We start from the raw sequence: 18,756 nt of genomic DNA on the forward strand, positions 1-18,756 counted from the left end.
CCAAAGATATATGCAGAATAACTCCCATGGCTAATGTACGCCGATGATCTGGTCTTAATCGACCAGAGTCCGGTGGGCCTACAGCGTAGTCTGAACCAATTGATGATATTCCTAGAGGAAACGTTCTAAGGATAAATGTCTAAAAAACTAAGCTGATGACATTGTCCCGTGGACAGGGCAGCAGAAGACCGAAATTCAATTGGAATGTGGGCCCTGTGAAATTAGAGTGGGCTCATTCAATTTCTTATCTGGGAGTAGTCATCAACTCGAGTTCAAATGAGAAGAAATGGACAGAGGTAGTTAAATCTAAGTGCGATAGTCTAACTTCTCATGCACAGATTTTCCATAAGAAATATGGGAGATATTCCCTAGCTCCTACGATCACCTTTTATAAACAAAAGGTGATCCCTATTCTTATATATGGAGCTGAAATGGCCACTGCCATCCGGATTAAGTTCTGGGACAGGATGGAAGTTTGCTTTTGGAAAAGGGTCCTTGGGCTGCCTAACTGCCTACCAATCTCATTTATTAGGTTCGAACTGGGCCTCCAATCCATTAGCTCCATGATGCGATGGAAGATACTTGCATTGTATCGGAAATCTATTGAGACAGATAGAATTGGCCCCTGGGAAATTTTGTAGAACAGAGAATGAAGCGGGAATGATTGTGTGGTGGATGCCTGGAAACAACAATGTATGATGGATCTGAGTGATCGAGATCTAACTTGGGATACTTTGATGGGAAATCTCAGAAAAGTCAAAAAGCAAATACTAAGACTTGATTGGATTGCAACTCAAACCAAAAGATTAGCGTCCAAAATAGTCCCTGAAATTGGAGCAGGATAATAGACCAGCCCCACTATACCTAGCAAAATTCCCCAGTCCCAAGTATTGCAATCTCTTTATGAGGCTAAGATTTAACATCCTGCCGACGAATGAGGTATAAACAACAGAAGGCAATCCGATGAGACGGGATCAGTATGTAGGTATTGCAGAATGCAAGGAACAATTGAGCCTTCTAAGCACCTCATGATAAAATGCCCTGACCTGACTGTGCGGAGAGTCAAACATCTAAGGGAGGTTGGTGCACAATCTAAGTCTTTAACAAGGGAGGAATGGTGGAATATGATGCTGGTGGGGGAAAATCTTTCGATGATGCTTGCTTCTTTAAAATTCTTGGAAGTTGTTTTAATGTTGTTGTAATGATGTAAGGAAGTATTTGAAATAGTATGATGTAAAGAAATTGTAAGGTTTGTTTTGTTTCATGAAAGGTTTGTAATAAACCGATACATAATAAATAAAAAAATATATATATTTCCTTTGTTTATTTGCACTCTTGTTCCCTTCCCTTGCGGCGCCTTGAAACACTGTCTTGTTGTATAAGCGCTGTATAAATAACCAATAAAAATAAATAAGAGTGGAAAGGGTCTGCTTTAAGGCTATGCTACTGTTTTTATAGATACACTGCTTTTACTTTGTTGTGTTCTTGCTAATAATGTCAGGGGCCCAAGGCCACCTTAATGAAGGGCGCGCCAGCAACAGGTTGAATGGCGTCTGCCTTGGCGCCTGCTCTTCCGCGGCACGTTCCAGATTCTCTTTCCCAGAGCTCTGCTTGTTGGCAACTTCAACAATGCCTGCAGTTACATCGGCATTCTGATGCATTTGCGACACTGCCTTTCTCGCCACTGTGCTTCTCAATGTAAACCTTCAACCAGCGAGTGTAGCATCTGGATTTATTCTTCCTGTGCTTTTATTGGACCTGGACTGGATGGACTCTATACAACCCCCGTTGATTATCCTCTGCTTTGTCATCTTGTGGATTCATTTGCACCTGTATTTCGGACTGCTTTGGGGGTTACCCCTCTACATTGGATTGATTGTTGGATTGATTGTTTTTTGCCACAATTGAATGCTGTTTTTATTTTTTTGGACATTGTTTTTTGGATTTCCCTTGGCTTGTGTAGCTCGGATACTTCTGCAACCCATGGATCTTGGATCACTGATTGTTCTGGAGCCTCTCCTCAGAGGTTACTGCTTCCTACACTCCTGTTCCTCGTTGCCCTGGTGGTCTCTCACAGTTTGGGGTTTGTTGGTCTCATTGGGGGTAGGTGGAGAGAATCCTACTGATTTTGCTTGTTTTTTTTTCTGGCTGCTTCACAGAGACTGTTAAGTCGCAACCTCCCCTTGACCTTTTTTTGTTCACCTAATCACCCTCAGCTTTTTTGTTTTTTGTGGATGTTGTGTGGACAGGAAGGCATTGTTCCCGTCTGAGTGACAGCCCTTTTCTTCAGGTCAGTCACACGTGACAAATAGTAGTTATTGGCACTTACGGTTGCATATTGAACTAATCCGTAATAGAGTATATGGCTATATTCAGTGCTACAGATAAGATTTTGAAGTGGGAGTATTTCTTTTTAAAGTTAGGAGCAAAATTATTTTTTAGGGGGTAAAAATGTAAGTCCACTTCCTAATGGAAGTATTTTATAAGCGTGTAAAAATGTTTTAAGTGGAAACTGAAATGTTTTTGTAATAATAATTATTCATTTGTACCTAGTTATTCATACACATTAAAAGATACATGTTTACTTCTTCTGATCAGGCAGTAATAACCGTGATCTCTCCGTGTGGTACTACATGCACTTCTGGTCCAAACATATCCATATAGTTGTGTGAGTGAAATCAGGGGCACAAGGTCCTTACCTGCCTGTTTACTATTTTATATTGGGTGTGTTTTTACTCCCTATTTTTATTTTTTGGAAGTTTTTGACTATTTTCAGAGAGTAAAAGTGGCTGATATAACTATCTGTAGCGCTGGCTATACTTGAGTATATCTTCGTAGTGTCTTATCTTGAATACTCTATTGTGCTTAAGTGTGTACCTACCTGCCATCCTTGGCATCTATGGCCAAGACTGTTCTGACATATAATGATATTGATCTGTCTTGTGTTTGGGTCCCTGTTTATCCTTAGGATAGATGTTCTCACACCCCTCACCACAGTGCTGTACAAATATCTCCTGATCAGAACCCACGACAAAATTCAGGCATTGGGTTCCCATTTGACTAGCAGAAGTGGGTGTAGGACCCTGAACAAATAGGGAGTTAAAGGGAGGGATATGCAGTACAGTGAAGGCACATGTTTAAAGGGGGAGTCTGCACAACTGTAAGAATGCAGAAGGTTTAAGCAGTACATATCTTTGAGGGCCATCCCTAGATATTAGCAGACTGTCTGTTCCTGATAGCAACGTTTTCCTTTTTCTTTTACAATCTCGCACCACACAGTTTAGTGGCATTTTAAAAGAAATCAAAACGTGTCTCCAGTTCTGTCACAAAAACCCTTTCAAACATTTTTTGTTTTTCACCCAGCGCAGCTTAATATTGTTTCGGAATGTGGCAAAAATGTATTCATCTTTGATATTGCACATTCGGTTTAGTTTTTGCTTGTCCATAAGTACCTCTGCATGTGACCCCAAAATTTTACTCAAAACTGCTATACAATATGTAAGCCACTGTACTCGGGAGAGCCCACATCTGCCCTAATTGCTGTACACACAGGCATGATGTTGTATTTGCTGACTTGCTTTATCTCGCAGAGAGACATAACAAAATGATGGCTATGGAGTATATATACTGAGCATATGTAAATCGTGCACTTTCGTTTGTTTTCTGCCTTTAAAAGGTGATCCGGTTTCCAATTCCAGTGTACAATTTAACGACAGAAGAAAGAAAAGCCAAGAAAAAAATCCAGATGCAGACAGAAGGCGAAGCAATGATGTTCTTGGCACAGGTCAGAAGAAGTTGTTAAATCTTTGTGTGCATCATTCTTTTATAAAATAATTTGCACATCTTGTATTCCATTAGTTGAGTTAGACATTTTTAATTGTATGTACTTTTCCAGTAATCTCTGGATTTTGTGCATTGGCAGGCTTTTGCCAGTTTTTGAAGATACTCACTGTTGGTATGTTTTTTTATTACACAAATATTTTGTATGGGCAAATGCAGAAAAATAGCAATGTTGAGTTCAATTCAAGTCGTTTTAGCATGTCAAGCATTATCCACATAAACATTCTACACAAAATACATTTATCTTAAGGGGGAGGGAATCTATTAATGCTATTTGCTTTCATCACGTCTTGGAGGGTTGCCGTTAACTGGAGCCTTGAAGGCATCCTATTTGTGGGTGTGTTGTACAAACTGACACTGTTTGTTGATATCTTGGGTCCCCCTGTCTGCTCTGCATAGTTCTTTACCAGAAATAATCTCAAAACGCTTTAAATTATTGTTGATTGCTTCTTGTTCACCTCTCCAGAATCGTGTTCATGAAATCAAGAGGGAAGTTGAAAAGATATACTTCAGGGGAGGGTAAACATTTCAACTTGCAAGCTACTTGCCGGAATAAAAATGTACTTGTTCCCTCAGTTCTTCAAATACACATGGCACATCAACTATTACATACCAATTCTTATTCGCCAAGAGTCCATTATCTCACGCAAAAGGCTAGTGGTGAGTGCACATTTTGAAGTTTACATACAGTGCCTCATGGCTGGGTAGTGACGTTTCCAAAGCAATTGTCGGTATCACCAGCAATGTTCCCTCTAATTATTTTTCTGAAAGTGCGGAAATGATTGGCCTGTGTGCACACATTCATTTCCACATGCGCAACGGACTAACAGTGAGCATGCGTAGTTAGTGAGCTATAGTTTGGAAGGGAATTTTACAGTTCCCAACAACTGCAAGTCATAATGAATCAGTGTAAAAGGTGCATCTTGCAGCACTTTTTCCAAAGATAAATATGTAAATATTTAATTTGTTATTAGAAAGAGAGCTCATCAACCTCAAGATCTGCCTCAGTACCTAGCAGAAGCACCCTGTGCAGAGAAATTATAAGTTACTCACCTTAGTGACTAACGTACTATTAGTCCATAGTCCCTTTTCCTCCATACTGTATGGCCGTCCCTTCTAAGGGACGGAAGACGGAACCTTTTTCACCAGAAAAAAACCTTCTTACCCTTTTAATTTTGAGGCGCGCGGGGCGCGGCCCAGGGAGCATGCGCTGCCCTGACTCCGCCTTCCGGCGCCACTCCTCAGTCCCCATTGACGCGTCGACAATAGATTTAACATTGTCTAATGACACCAGTATTATTAGGGGGGAGGTTGGTGGGACGTATGGAGGAAAGGGGACTATGGACTAAGAGTACATTAGTCACTACGGTGAGTAACTTATAACCTCTCTTACGTCCCGTCCCCTTTCCTCCATACTGTATGGGCGATTACAACTGATTGTAGCCCCAGGGTGGAGAGGAGACCCTCCTTAAGCAAATAGGTTCCTGAGAACCGCCTGTCCGAAAGCTGCATCAGATCTAGAGCCGGCCCTGACTGCGTGGGCATGCATGTTGGCCGGAAGTGGCTTGTGCTGGCCCTCGTACGCTTCTTTGATGGCAGAGACCATCCAGCGGGATATGGAGGCCTTGGAAGACTGATAGCCTGGTCTTGAGCCTCCAAAAGTGACAAACAGGGCCTTCCAACTTGCGGAAGCCCTTGGTCCTGTCCAAGTAGAATTTCAGAGCACGCCTGACATCCAAGCAGTGCAGCGCCCTTAGTGCTTAGTCCTAGGGATCGGGAAAGAACAAAGAAAGGACTATTTCCTTGTTTAGGTGGAAAGCAGACGGAACCTTGGGTGGAAAAGCCGGGGGCGTCCGCATGACTACCTTGTCCTTGTGAAAGGTGGTATATGGTTCAGAGGCGACAAGCGCCTAGATCTCGCTGACTTTACGAGTCGAGGTAAGGCCGTCTTGATGGTGACCATCCTTATGTCCACGGACGCCATTGGCTTGAATGGTTTGTGTGCCAGTGCGTCCAAGTCTATGTTAAGGTCCCACACCGGGTGCAGTCTCTTGACAGGCGGGTAGAGCCTAGCGAGACCATCACATGTTTTTTGATGATGGCGTTGGAGTAGGAAAAAATGCCCTCCTCCGAGTTCCTGTAATCCCCAATGGCTGCAAGGTATGTGTGGAAGGTATCCTCCTGCACGCCTGAATGAACGAGGTGTGCCGAAAAGGAGAGCACGTCGTCCAAGGTGCAAGCCAAGGAGTCAACTCCCTTGGAGTCTGCCCAGTGGCAGAATCTAGTCAATTTGCTTTTGTACAGGGCTCTGGTGGCTTTGCTCCTGGCGCCCTGTATGATCTCCAGATTGGCCGGTGAGAGGCTAAGGTGCCGAAGCGTTACCTGCTCAGGTACCACGCTGTGAGGGCTAATTTCCCTGGCGCAGGTGGATGATTCTGCCCCCCTGCTGCGCCAGAAGATGTGCTGGGCCTGTCGGGGGGTGCATCGGGGGCACCTCCGAGAGGCTGAGTAGCTCCGAAAACCAACGCCTGGCCGGCCACTATGGAGATATCAGGATGATGATGAGGAGTTGGCGAGACTCCTTGATCTTGCGAATTACTCTGTGGATCAGAGGGGTGGGCGGAAAGGCGTAGGCTTTCATGCCGGTCCACTGGAGGTGAAATGCGTCGCCCAGAGAGCCGGGGCACTGACCTTGCCAGGATGCGAACTGGGGACACTTCTTGTTGTGCCAGGTGGCAAAGAGATCCACTTGGGGGTGACCCACCTGTTGAAGATCTCCTGAATAACGAGGTTGTTTAGCTGCCACTCGTAATCGTCTGCTCCCGGCCTGCTGAGCCTGTCCGCTTCCAGGTTGGATTCGCCCGGGAGGTGGACTGCCCTGAGGTAGATGTCGTTTTCCAGGGCCCACTTCCACATGTTGATCGCCATTCTGCACAGAGGAGGGGGATCAGGTGCCTCCCTGCTTGTTGACGTAGTACATGCTGGTCGAGTTGTCTGTCTGGATGAGGACAACCTTGCGCTTGAGAAATGGTATGAATGCTCTGAGCGCTAGCCAAATGGCATTCAGCTCCAGCCAATTGATGTGGTATTCCTGCTCCTGCCGAGTCCAGGTGCCGTAGACCGAGAGATCGTCCAGGGTGCTCCCCAGCCCTCGCGCAAGAAAGGGCTTGACCGTCCGTAGGTTACAGTCCATGGACCACCAAGATAGGTCCGGGTGGAGCGATGGAGGAACGTTGATCATCTCGGATTGAGAGCCCCGCTCCTGATTCCATGAGGCCGTGAAGTGCAGCTGAATCCTTCTCATCCTTAGTCTTGTGTGCGGCACGGTTAGCAGAACCGCCGCTAGTGGACCCAGGAGATGTTGGTACCACCATGCCGAGGTCACCTCTCTGCTGAGGAAGTGGGTGGTGGCCCTCTTGATGGCTGAGATCTTGTCCTCCGACGGGAAAATCCCTCCCGGAGCACATGTCCCAAATTAGACCCAGGAATGTCAGAGACTGCGTAGGGAGCAGCTGTGACTTCTTGAGGTTGAGCGAAAAGCCCAGGTCGTGCAGTGTGTTCATGAGGGCCTGGGAAGTGTGGTGAACCGCTTCCGGAGAAGTAGCCCTGATGAGCCAGTCATCGAGGTATGGGTAGATGTGGAGGCCCTGCGCTCTGAGGAGGGCCGCCACAACGTTCATGAGTCTGGTGAAGACCCTGAGGCCAAGTTGAGGCCAAACGGAAGGACTTTGTATTGGAAATGGTAGCCCATGATCCTGAACTGTAGGAAAGAACAATGGGGCTGCCAGATCAGGACGTGTAGGTACACGTCCTTCAGGTCCAGGGAGCACATCCAGTCTGCCTTGTCCAATGTCTCGGCTATAAAAGCTGGCGTAACACGGAAGTACAAAGAAGTACTGTTGGCTGTTGAAGGCAACCTCTCTGGACTTTCCCTGCCTTCGGACTTATTCGTTTTCCTTCTACCGCCCAGCGAGTCTGCAGGAGAGCGGACGTCTTCGCCGAGTCCACGGCGATTGCCTGACCTTCACTTTGGAAGTAAATATTGCACATTGTGGACTTTGTTAAAGGGGCATTACGTTTAGCGCTGTACCAGCGCGCTCACGTTTAGCGCGATCGCATGCAGTCACCCTTAAACACCTCATAGTAATAGCTTTCCCTTTCATTTATTTTCAGTCTGTTTCCTGATTGGGTCTGCCCTCCCTACCACGCCTCTGGCTCCGCCCCCTTCCTTCTTTCAAAAACACTGTGTGCAGCGCACTCGCGCGCACGCACACGGAAGTACAAAGAAGTACTGTTGGCTGTTTGTTGTTTCGCTATTTTGCCAAGATTGACAAAATGATTATGACTGATGTTCTGTCATTTTGAGCCTGATCTAAGTTACGGCACCTGGTAAGATTACATTTTAGTAAGTTCATATATAGCACTTGCACTCCTTAAAGCCCGATTAGGACTTTCTCTCTTACTCTTGCCACACTGGTGTTCCAACATAGTTTAAACGTGGCCCCTAGCTGACCAATTAACAATTGCTTGCTATTAATTGTCTGACTCCCAGTGATTTAGTTTTACCAAAAAAGTTGCTCTGTGCCTCTACTTGTAGAAGCTTATACCAAATCCATCCATGCTAGTGATGGCTGCAGGCTTACGGAGCAAATGCAATGACTTGGGTATCACGACACTTAAATCTTCTAGCATTGATTCACTGGTTTGTCCTGGCCGCTCGGCATACATTGAACCTGCTGCTTTAGACGCATTGCCTTCAGGAACCAGTAGAGAAGTTAATAATCGCTCAAATTTGTCTCCACTTGCAGTCATGATACATGCTAGCGAAACAAGTTCATCACCTATCTTCTGTCCTACTCATATTCACGACACCAGCAATATTAATAATTCCCCACCTATGCCCTCTCAGGAACTCTTAGATAGGTCTTTTCCTATTCGTCCCACTAGTGAACAACATGACCTCTTTATCAAAAACATGGCTGCCCTTGATGATCAAGTATCTTGTGCTGTAGGCACATTAACCCCTCTTTTATATGGTCCTCCTAAATTGTCCCAGAGGACCCTCCTTACAACCACTCAGTGACCTAGATTCTTTAAAATATCCTGAAAATGAGAGCCTTCTAAATACTAACGCTGAATTACCACCCCCACGACTTGTATGATGAAACATCGAGTAAAGCAACATCTACATCTGCATTCCAGATGTTGAAAAGTGAATTTCCCCCTCCTGTGCAAAGTGAATTGAAATACCCCGAGAGCTCACCTGGAGTCGTGAACAAACTTCATCTTGTGGTCCTCGAAGGCAATAGGGATTCGACTGCAGGGAAGAGGATTTATCGATCTTTTATTTTGTCACTTTTCTCTCGCATACCTCAACTCAGAATGGTTAAATCAGAGGACATCCTTAGAGTCTCGATTTCACAGACTGACAACTGTAGAGCAGTATGCTACCTGAGCTCTAAAACAATATTGAAATTTATATGGTTTAATCGTGAAGAGATTAAAAACCATGGGCTAAATCTAACCACCCACAAACTAGAATCGCAAGCCAACGATTTCCTTGCCTATAATGACCCAGCTGTCACTGCAAAAGCAGCAAGTGAAACTAGTGCTCAACAAACCAAGGGTAGCATTGATGGTGACTTCCACATACTCCTAGCGCATATAGCCATACCAAAGGATATCCCTTGTCTTGAACCAATGCTCACTGCTATTTTAGGATCTAAAATGTCATCGACCACCTCATAGCTTGCACAACATAGCTCACATAAGATACTTTCTTGGAATACCTGTGGTTATGCTAACTTCATTGGATGGAATGCTTCTTTAACTCCCGAAAAACAACCAACGATTCTCATATTACAGGAGACCATGAAACTGACCAAATTTACCATCCCAGGGTTTACCACGTATTGCAAGTTTGCAACGAGACCTTTTTTAGGCCGGCCCAACGGTGGCCTGGTAATTGTTATAAATAATTCGGTCAATCTCCAGTTAAAGTGGGTATGGGAATCTGCAAACCTATTGGGTGTACTTGTACAGAATCTTTTGTCAAAAACGATCCCTTGAATCTTAATTATCTCCTTATACTGGAACCCCCGCCACATCCTTGATTGAAACGATGCTTGATGAATTGGATGAATGTTTAGAGAATATATCCAGTAAATACCAACCTTTAGAAATTATCATTGGCTGTGACTTCAATTGCGACTGTAGAGAACTGAGTGAATGTGGACTAGATAAGCCCTCTTACCTTTCCCGGGGAAGGGGCTCGCAATTCAGGGAGCTACTGGAAAATAGGGATAGGGACACAGTTGCAAGTAATGAGGTGAAGTCTCAGATTACATGGTCCCGTGGATCCAAATCTTCGACAATTGACTTCATTTTTGTTACTCAAACTCTATCTACTATTACATCGTCTACGCACTGTAGCCGTATCCTAACCAGTGATCATGCACATATAAATTGCATTTTGAAATGGGAATGCAGGCCTTTGGTTATCGATCCCACACTCTCTTTAGTAGAGATTGACCGTCCCCTAATTTCCATCAGATGGAATCAAAGCTTATGTCAGCAATTTGTTAACTATGTATTTCAACAAATACAATCATCTCGACTTTCTGACAATAAGCCTGAATTCGTAAGGATAAATGGTTATTCTGAGGTGATAAAGAAAGCCCTATCCATATTCAGTAAAAAGTATACAGAGAGTGCTCATCCCCATCCATTTGACTCCACCTGTAAGATCCTAAAACGTGAAAAAAACAAAGCAATAAGATAACTCAAAACATCGGGTTTGGGAGTAGACCACTTCAGGTTTATCCAGGCACAAATTCTGAAAGAATACAAGAGGAACCTGAAACACGCTTGCAGATAGAACTGTGATCTAATAAGAGCCATAACTATGCATGACACTAGAACTATATGGCGCACGATCAAAAAGGATGATAAAAGGACTCCCCTAATTACCTTCTCTTGTATATCTGAAGGAGTATGGTATGATTACATATCAGCTAAATTTCGCATCCCTTTGAGATTTGAATCTGTGCCAAATGTACAATTGTGTTATAGCAGGATCGCCCGATTGAAATGGACACATGATGATCTTAAATGGGCAATATCGAAAACATCTTATTCTAAATCAGCAGGCCCCGATGGGATTCCTCCCTGCCTCTATAAAGCTGATCCTGAGTTTTGGATAGAAATTTTGAAACCTAAATTTGACTCAATCATTAGTACTGGTCAAATTCCTCCCTCATGGACAACAGCGAATATTGTCCCACTATTCAAAAAGGGCGATTCTTCTCTTCCACAGAACTATAGACCTATCTCATTGGTTGACACAGATGCAAAACTTTTTGCCATTCTTCTCCTGCACGACCTTGAAAAATATATTCAAGAGAACAACCTTTATTCTAAATACCAAACAGGTTTCAGGAAAGGAACGAGTACCTCGCTCAACGCTGCTATGTCATGTCTCATCTTGTCGCGGGCACAAAAGGCAAGAACTCTCAATCCGTATATATGGCTATGATTGTCATGCCTGCGCCATGGGCGCATACATTGGCGATCAATAAGGACAAATTGTTATTCATTTATCTACAGAAAACTCTTGGATCAACCGCTATTCACTTTTTGGACCTTATTTCCCATTTGCGAGACTTTGGTGCTTTTTTATTTTTCCCAAAAAACTACACTTACCAGAATGCACTTGGCTATAACCATCTATTCCTGGCTATTCCTATTTTTCTTCATCTGAACTACAATCCCCAGAAGCCCTAGGGATTTGCTCTGCTTCCACCAGCTCAGGAACAGAGAGGGAGGTGGCCGATTGTCTGCAGGTGTGCTGAGCCAGGTGCAACCAATTAGCCTGCCTCTGTGCTGGACTGGGCGGTATAAAAGCTGCTGCCTGCAGGAGCTCAGTCTCTTGCATTGAGAGTCCTTCCAGCTCCTTTTTGCCTCGAGCCACAAACTTTGTATGCTGTTTCCTGCTTACACCTGCTTTTGTTCCAGTGCCCTGGCGGGTTCCAGCCTTGCAGCCGATCACGCTCTGCTGCCTTCTACCTTCCGCCCTGGGCCTTTTGGGCTCCCCGCCTCAGCCATGCTCCTCGGGGCGTCCTGCCTTGCAGCCTGCTACACCCTGCCGTCTACAGCCCTAGCCTTTTGGGCTCCCTGCCTCAGCCCTGCTCCTCAGGGCGTCCTGCCTTGCAGCCTGCTACACCCTGCTGCCTACAGCCCTATCCTTTTGGGCTTCCTTTTCTCAGCCCTGCTCCTCTGGGCGTCCTGCCTTGCAGCCTGCTACACCCTGCTGCCTACAGCCCTAGCCTTTTGGGCTCCCTGCCTCAGCCCTGCTCCTGTGGGCGTCCTGCCTTGCAGCCTGCTACACCCTGCTGCCTACAGCCCTAGCCTTTTGGGCTCCCTGCCTTACAGTCTGCATCTCTCCGCTGCTTACAGCCCTTGTCCTCTGGTACCCCTGTCTTGCAGATTGCTACACCCCTCTGCCTTCAGCCCTTGTCCTTTGGGCTCCTTGCCTTGCGGCCTGTTTTCACTCCGCTGCCTACAGCCCTTTTCCTTTGGGCTCCCTTCCTTACAGCCCTGCTCCTCTGGGCCTGCTCCTTGCTGTCCTGCTCCTCTGAGCTCTCTACCTTGTATCCTACAGCCCTCAGCAATCCACAACAGTTTACCTGCATTCAGTTATTGCAGCCCCCCTGTTTCCTGACTGCTGCCCCCTTGCTTTCTTTCTCATTTTCAACCCTCAGTTCTTTATCCCTGTCCAATTCAGTTATACTGTTTTCCTTTCATTTCTTTCTGCTAGTTTGCTTATCGACTTCCCTATTTCCCTGGATTTATCAGTCAGTGTCTTCTCTTGTACTGTTTGTAGACCCCTTGTACAGAGCTTGTCCGTTGGTTTCCGTCAGGCAACCTCTGCCCCTTCCCTTGTCTTGTTTCTGCGTTACAGACACCCTTAGCTGTTGTTCCAAGCTATGAGCAAACAGCGAGGGCCTCTGTTATAGCAAACTGTGCAGGAGGCTAGAGTTTTCCTAAGGTTCGTGGAATACTCTTTTCCTATATCTGCATACACCCCAAGAGGGAATTAATTCTGTACCTTTTTCCTTGCTACTCTTGCCTACTCTTCGTTCTCTTTCCTTTCAGCTGTGTGTGTACTTATCTGTCCACTTTACTTTGGCACAACCACCCAAACCTTTCCTGGGTGTCCTGTGCCACTCTTAATAGAGTGCCATCCCTGACAATGATAGACATGACATCAGCTTTTGATAACGTCGTACGAAACGTATTATGGAATGAATTGAGATCAATGGGAATTCCTACAGTATTACTATATTGGTTTATTCAATTACATACTAACACCTCGTATAAAATAAAAATCTCTGCAGATGGTAGAACAACCGATCCCATCACCACATCCATTGGTCTTAAACAAGGGTGCAATTTAGCCGCAACTTTCTTTAATCTTTACCTTTCTGATCTTGACAAGGAGTGGGATCACAGTAATTTATTCTCAGTTAAAGTTGGTGCTTTAAGACTTAAATGGACTCCGTTCGCAGACGACATCATAGTCTTTGATCCTACGCCTGCTGGATTGCAAATTAAGCTTTTGCTTTTTCAAGATTTTGCAGTTGCTCATAACCTCACTCCAAACCCTGCAAAAACAGCCATTATAAAATGTGGTACTGAACAAAATATTAAGGGATACAAATGGGAAATTATGAAAACTCAAATCCCATGTACCTGTAGTGCGATATATCTCGGCTATAACCTGACAGATCAAAACTCATTAAATACTTGGACAGACTTAATCAAAAATAAGTCGCTGTCTTTATTATCTCAACTAAAAATGATCTATGCAAAATATTGCAAATTTTCACTAACTCCATTGATTGACTTTTTGACACTAAAAATTGAATCGGTCATCTTATACTCCATTGACATGTGTCTAAAAGATGTTACTGCAATTTTGAATACCACGCAAGGATCATTGATAAAATCTGCCATGCACCTTCCCTTGAATATACCAAACGCAGTGATACGTCACGAGCTCGGGTTGGTTGCACTATCCACACGCTGGAAATGGCGTCAAATATCAGGTTACGTTAAGATTCATTTTGCACCCAAAAACTCCTTGTACGGTGATTTGAACAGCATGCTGAAGTCCTCCTCTTCTGCTTCCTTTAATGAATACCATAGCAACATGCAACATATCTTGAACTCCTTAGGTATTACCATAGAAGACTTATATCAACGTCCTGCTTTTGCAAAAAAGAAACTTTTTGAACAAGATTGGAGGAACACAATCGATACTATATCAACATATCACATGTACAGGGAGTATGGTGCGTTCTTAAAACGACGTATGCCCAGATATGACCATGTGGTTTTATTTCCATACAACCATACCCGACAAGCCTATATTAGGTGCAAGTTAAATCTATACTATACAAGAGAACGTATTGCTAATTGGGCTAAAACTGGTGAACTCAAGGTAATGAAGTGTCGCTTTCCATCGTGCAAGGAACCGATTGAGACAATGAAACATCTTATACTAGAATGTCCACATTTTAGTTTAATGAGGACAAATCGGTTCTCGAAATTTGTGAATACAAATTTTGAAGATTGCTTGCAATTTCTGTGGACACGCATGATGCAAGGCACCCACAAACCGATGATATTTGAATTGGTCAGCCTGTGTAAGCATATCGAAAAAGAATTGCTTAAATTTTAAGACTTGGAGGATATATAGTGTATGACACAATATCCTCCATTTTTGTAACCTGTGAACAATAGGATGTAAAGTTTTATGTTGAAATATGAATTTAAATGATAAATGTAAATATTTTATTCCTTTTTTATGTAATTGCTTTTGTAAAGGTTCTACAAAGTAATTTTTCTTTGTAACTAAATACAAATAAAAGAAAAAAAAAAAGCTGGTGTAACCATCTTGAATTTGTGTAGGGGTAAGGAGAGGTTGAGGGTGAAAAGGTCCAGCACAACTCTCAGGCCCGCCTGGTTCTTCTTCTGAATGGCGAACATCCTGGAGTAGAAGCCAAAGCCTCGCTAGAAGGCTGGAACTTTCTCCACTGCCTGGCTCTCTACGAGCGACCAGATCTCTGCCAGAAGTGTTGCTGTCCCAACCTGTGGGAGTGGAGTGGAGTGGAGTGGAGTGGGAAGGCGGTACCCCGTGGATACTACGGAGAGGATCCAGGGGTCCGCAAAATTCTGGCGCCAGACATGTGCATGGAGAGCAAGCCTGCCCTCCACCGGAGACATGTGGACCCGAAGGGGCGTGTCATGCCTTCTTTCCCTCGGAGGCTGAGGGTGAGGAGGGGGACTGGAAAAAGCCCTTACCCCCAACCCCTTTTTGTTGTTTGCACCGGTTCTGAGACGGCGAGTGGTCCGGCTGCCTGGATCTGCGTTCTTCTCTGAGCGCTGCTGAGATTGGGTGTAAGATTTGGGGGTGGTCTTTGTAACAATTGGACAAGGACTTTGCCGTTTGTGAGCTGTTCATTTTGTCCAGATCTTCATCCGTAGAGGAGTGGAAGAGGTCCCCCTCCAGCCCCCCTTGAACGGTAGATCTAGAATGCGCCCCTGGACGTCCGGGTTGAATTATGTCACCCGGAGCCAGGCTGTGCGCATCATGTCCGTGGCAATGCAGATGGCATGGCCGAGGTATCGATATGCGCCACTGTGGATTCCATGAGGTCATGCGCCACGAGCTTGGCCTTGCCAGCCCCGCCTTAAAGGGTGATTGGCATTGGGAGGGGGAGTTCCGGGAGGAAGTCCGCAATTTCCCACCATAATCGTTGGTTGGTGGTAGCCAGCATGGCATCTGTGTTGGCCTGACGCAGGTGCAAGGAGGTGTTGGAGTACATCTTCTTGCCGTAAGCCTCCAAGATCTTCTCCTCCTTGCCTAGCAGAGCCGCTGAGGACGACTGAGGCTTAGAGTGTAGTGATGCTGCAGCGATCACCGAGTGAGTGTGACTGAGGATGGGTTGAGAGCAAGAGTGTGTCCCCCCTCCATCTGCCTGTACTTGGCGTCGGTTTACCGGATGGACTGAGTGGGGCTTGAGCCAACCCTTTTTGGCCATGGAGACTTGCAGTGGAATCCCTGTGCTGGCAAAGGGGCGTCTTGTGAGGACTTCAGCCAGAACCCCCTCTGCCGGCTGTTCGACCTCAGGCTGAGGGAGGCCTAGGTACTCCGCCAGGCCAGTAAGACGTTCATGGAAGGCCCTGGCTGAGGATGGCGTGTCTGGATCCTCCTCCTCGTCCGTGTCCTGTGGATGTGGAGGATCTTGTGGAGGAGGAAGGGTAGATGGCGCCGGAGGCTGGGGTACAGAGACTGCAGCCGGAGGCTGAGGAGGCGGCGGAGATTGCAGAGTTGGCTGGTGAGCCGGAGGAGGCAGCTGCACCGGGGTCAGGGAGCCCGATGGCGGCTTCTGTGAAGCTGCTAGCGTGGCGGGGAGGACTTCCCTGACTGCGTCCTTGATAACCCCCATCTGAGGAGACCCCCATGAGGCTGAGGAATTTGTCAAAAAGCACCTGCTCACTGGCCGAAGAGGTGGCAGGGGGTACCGACTGGGTAGCGGAGGACTGATGGAGCAGGTGCGTACCCAGTCCGTATGGATGCATGGGAAATTTGCCCTGCGCATATGAAGGGTAGACTGTAGGCCACGTACCTGGTTGCGACTAGGCACACCTTGACACTTGTTCTTCGCCGAGTTCGTGGAATGGCGTTGGATGGGTGCTCCTGTCTGGCGTGTTAGCCATTTTGTTGAGATGCCTGCCACGTGCCTGCGATGTGTTGCCCAGCCTGCTGGGTCCAGCCTCGTCCAAGACTCTTGCGTGTGGATCACAATGCCTACCCTGCTCCTCGGGCCTCGGCCCGGTAGGTGCGACACCCTCGACCCGGGGTCGGTAGAACTGCGTTTAGGCGCCCCCTCTGACGTAATGCCGGTATTAGGGCCTAGCCCCTCGGACGTATTGCCGGTGTTAGGGCATAGCACCTCGGCTATTGCGCTGGTAGAAGGGCGTAGCCCCAGTACAAGAACCTTCCGGTCCCTCGACACTGCGTCCGGGAGGATCTGAGGACCCATCAGCCCAAGGCCAGTAGCTGTAGCAGCCTCGGTGCACGTGCCCGTGGAAGGACCTGCTAGGTCCCTTCTGCATGGGAGAGTCCCTGGAAAGGAGTCTCTCTTGCAGGGTGCGCTGAAAAATATCTGCCCGACCTTTGCCATGGCATGATGCGTCGCAAAGTTCTTGAGATCCTCTGGAGGCGACTTCTGGAAGAGCTCCCTCCACCTGGCTAGTCTGTTCTTCAGCGCCCTCGAGGACAGCAAGTCACACGCCGAACATGATTGCCAACCATGTTCTGGGCCAAGGCAACGTAGGAAGAGGGCGTGGGGGTCTGAAGTTGGGATGAGCCCGTTGCAGGATGGACACCTGCTGAACCCTGTAGAAGTCGACATGCGCCGGGGAGGAGCGTGATGCCTGAGGACAGAGTACCTGAATGATGGACAAGGCAAAAAAAAAAAAAAATGACAAAGAGAAGAAGTATCCGCGCGTGGAATTACATGGTCGAAGCCAAACCCAGGAGCGCTGGTGAATTCGGCCCGTTCCCGTCGACGCGGAAAAGGGGACTGGGGTGTGGCGCCGGAGGACAGAGTCAGGGCAGCGCATGCTCCCTGGGCTGCGCCCCTGCGTGCCTCTAAATTTAAAGGGGAAGAAGGTTTTTTCTGGTGAAAAAGTTTGTCTCCCGTCCCTTGGAAGGGATGCCCATACAGTATGGAGGAAAGGGGACGGGGACGGGGACGTAAGAGTAAAATCTGCATAGGCACAAAAAAATCATTGTATGCTCAATACGAACAATCGATTTAGTTGTGGCTATTCATTTTTTGACACTGCTCAGAGCAATGCAGAAAGTGTTTTATGTCATTGGAAGAAAACACTCATGTGTATTACTAAAAACAAATATTGCTTATCATATTTGACGTGGCTAGAAAAAAAATCAGACTGGGTACAGTATTTGCAGGTGGAATAATGACAACTAAAGGGAATGTTTCAGAAAACTGCCAATATGAGTTAATGTGCCACTTTAAGTAGTTCAGGGGGCAGTAGAGCAAGCCTCTTATACTTTGATTAAGGATGAAAATTGCATCAGAATAACTGCATCACAGAATATGATGATCAGAATTCCTGGGCCTCTGCTTATTATCCACATTGCATTTGTCCTGTGAACAGACACTTACACAAAACTAGGCGTATAGCTAAGAGGCATATGCACAAACTATTTCTACTCCCTAAAACAGGAAAATATGCCCAACATAAATGGGAAACAATGAACATATGGGAGCTTAACCCACTGCTCCTATCCACAATGCTCCACTGATATGTTTGAATCAGTGACTAGCAGAGCAGCGGCATAGGAAGAACATCTAATATTACTGCCCTATCTCTAGAGGAGTGTTAAGGCAAAAGAACATCTTGTAATAAGCATAAAGTATCCCTATTGACAAAGCTAATAACTTTTTTACTCCCTGAAAAATCAAAAGTAGGGAGGACAATCTTATCAGGGCCCTGCTTGTAACACTGACATAGGAAGTGAAATGACAGGGCACACAATACAGCCTATCATTTTGCCCAATGTTCCTCAACACATCCTAGACAAAAAGCAACAAGAGCCTTACTAAGGTTTCTTGTTGAGCCCCTTTGAAGAATATTCCCATACATTTGTCTTTTAAGTTAATATCAGCAAGAGGTGCAACAGATTGAGTGACGACTTCTATAACTAGGGACACCTCTTCTGCAATTCACTGTTTTCAGTTAAACCAGATGCATGATAATGCTAGAGGCAATAAACGCAGAATACAAGGTTATATTGAAAAGCTGTCAGCAGCGGAGCAT

The 18,756-nt window shown here is 46.0% G+C and overlaps 1 protein-coding gene across 7 annotated transcripts in view; it reads left to right on the forward strand.

The window, feature by feature from the left end:
* The window catches only part of LOC138467522 (zinc finger protein 568-like), a 779,018-nt gene that overhangs the window by 355,349 nt on the left and 404,913 nt on the right, over nucleotides 1-18,756 (forward strand). For all 7 annotated transcript variants that reach the window (XM_069607624.1, XM_069607623.1, XM_069607618.1 and 4 more), the window contains one exon: nucleotides 3,677-3,784. In XM_069607624.1, coding sequence (XP_069463725.1) covers nucleotides 3,677-3,784 — 108 coding nt within the window. The remainder of the gene's footprint in view (nucleotides 1-3,676; nucleotides 3,785-18,756) is intronic.

This window comes from Ambystoma mexicanum, chromosome 4q (assembly GCF_040938575.1).
Source record: "Ambystoma mexicanum isolate Mex_15411 chromosome 4q, UKY_AmexF1_1, whole genome shotgun sequence".
NCBI lineage: Eukaryota > Metazoa > Chordata > Amphibia > Caudata > Ambystomatidae > Ambystoma > Ambystoma mexicanum.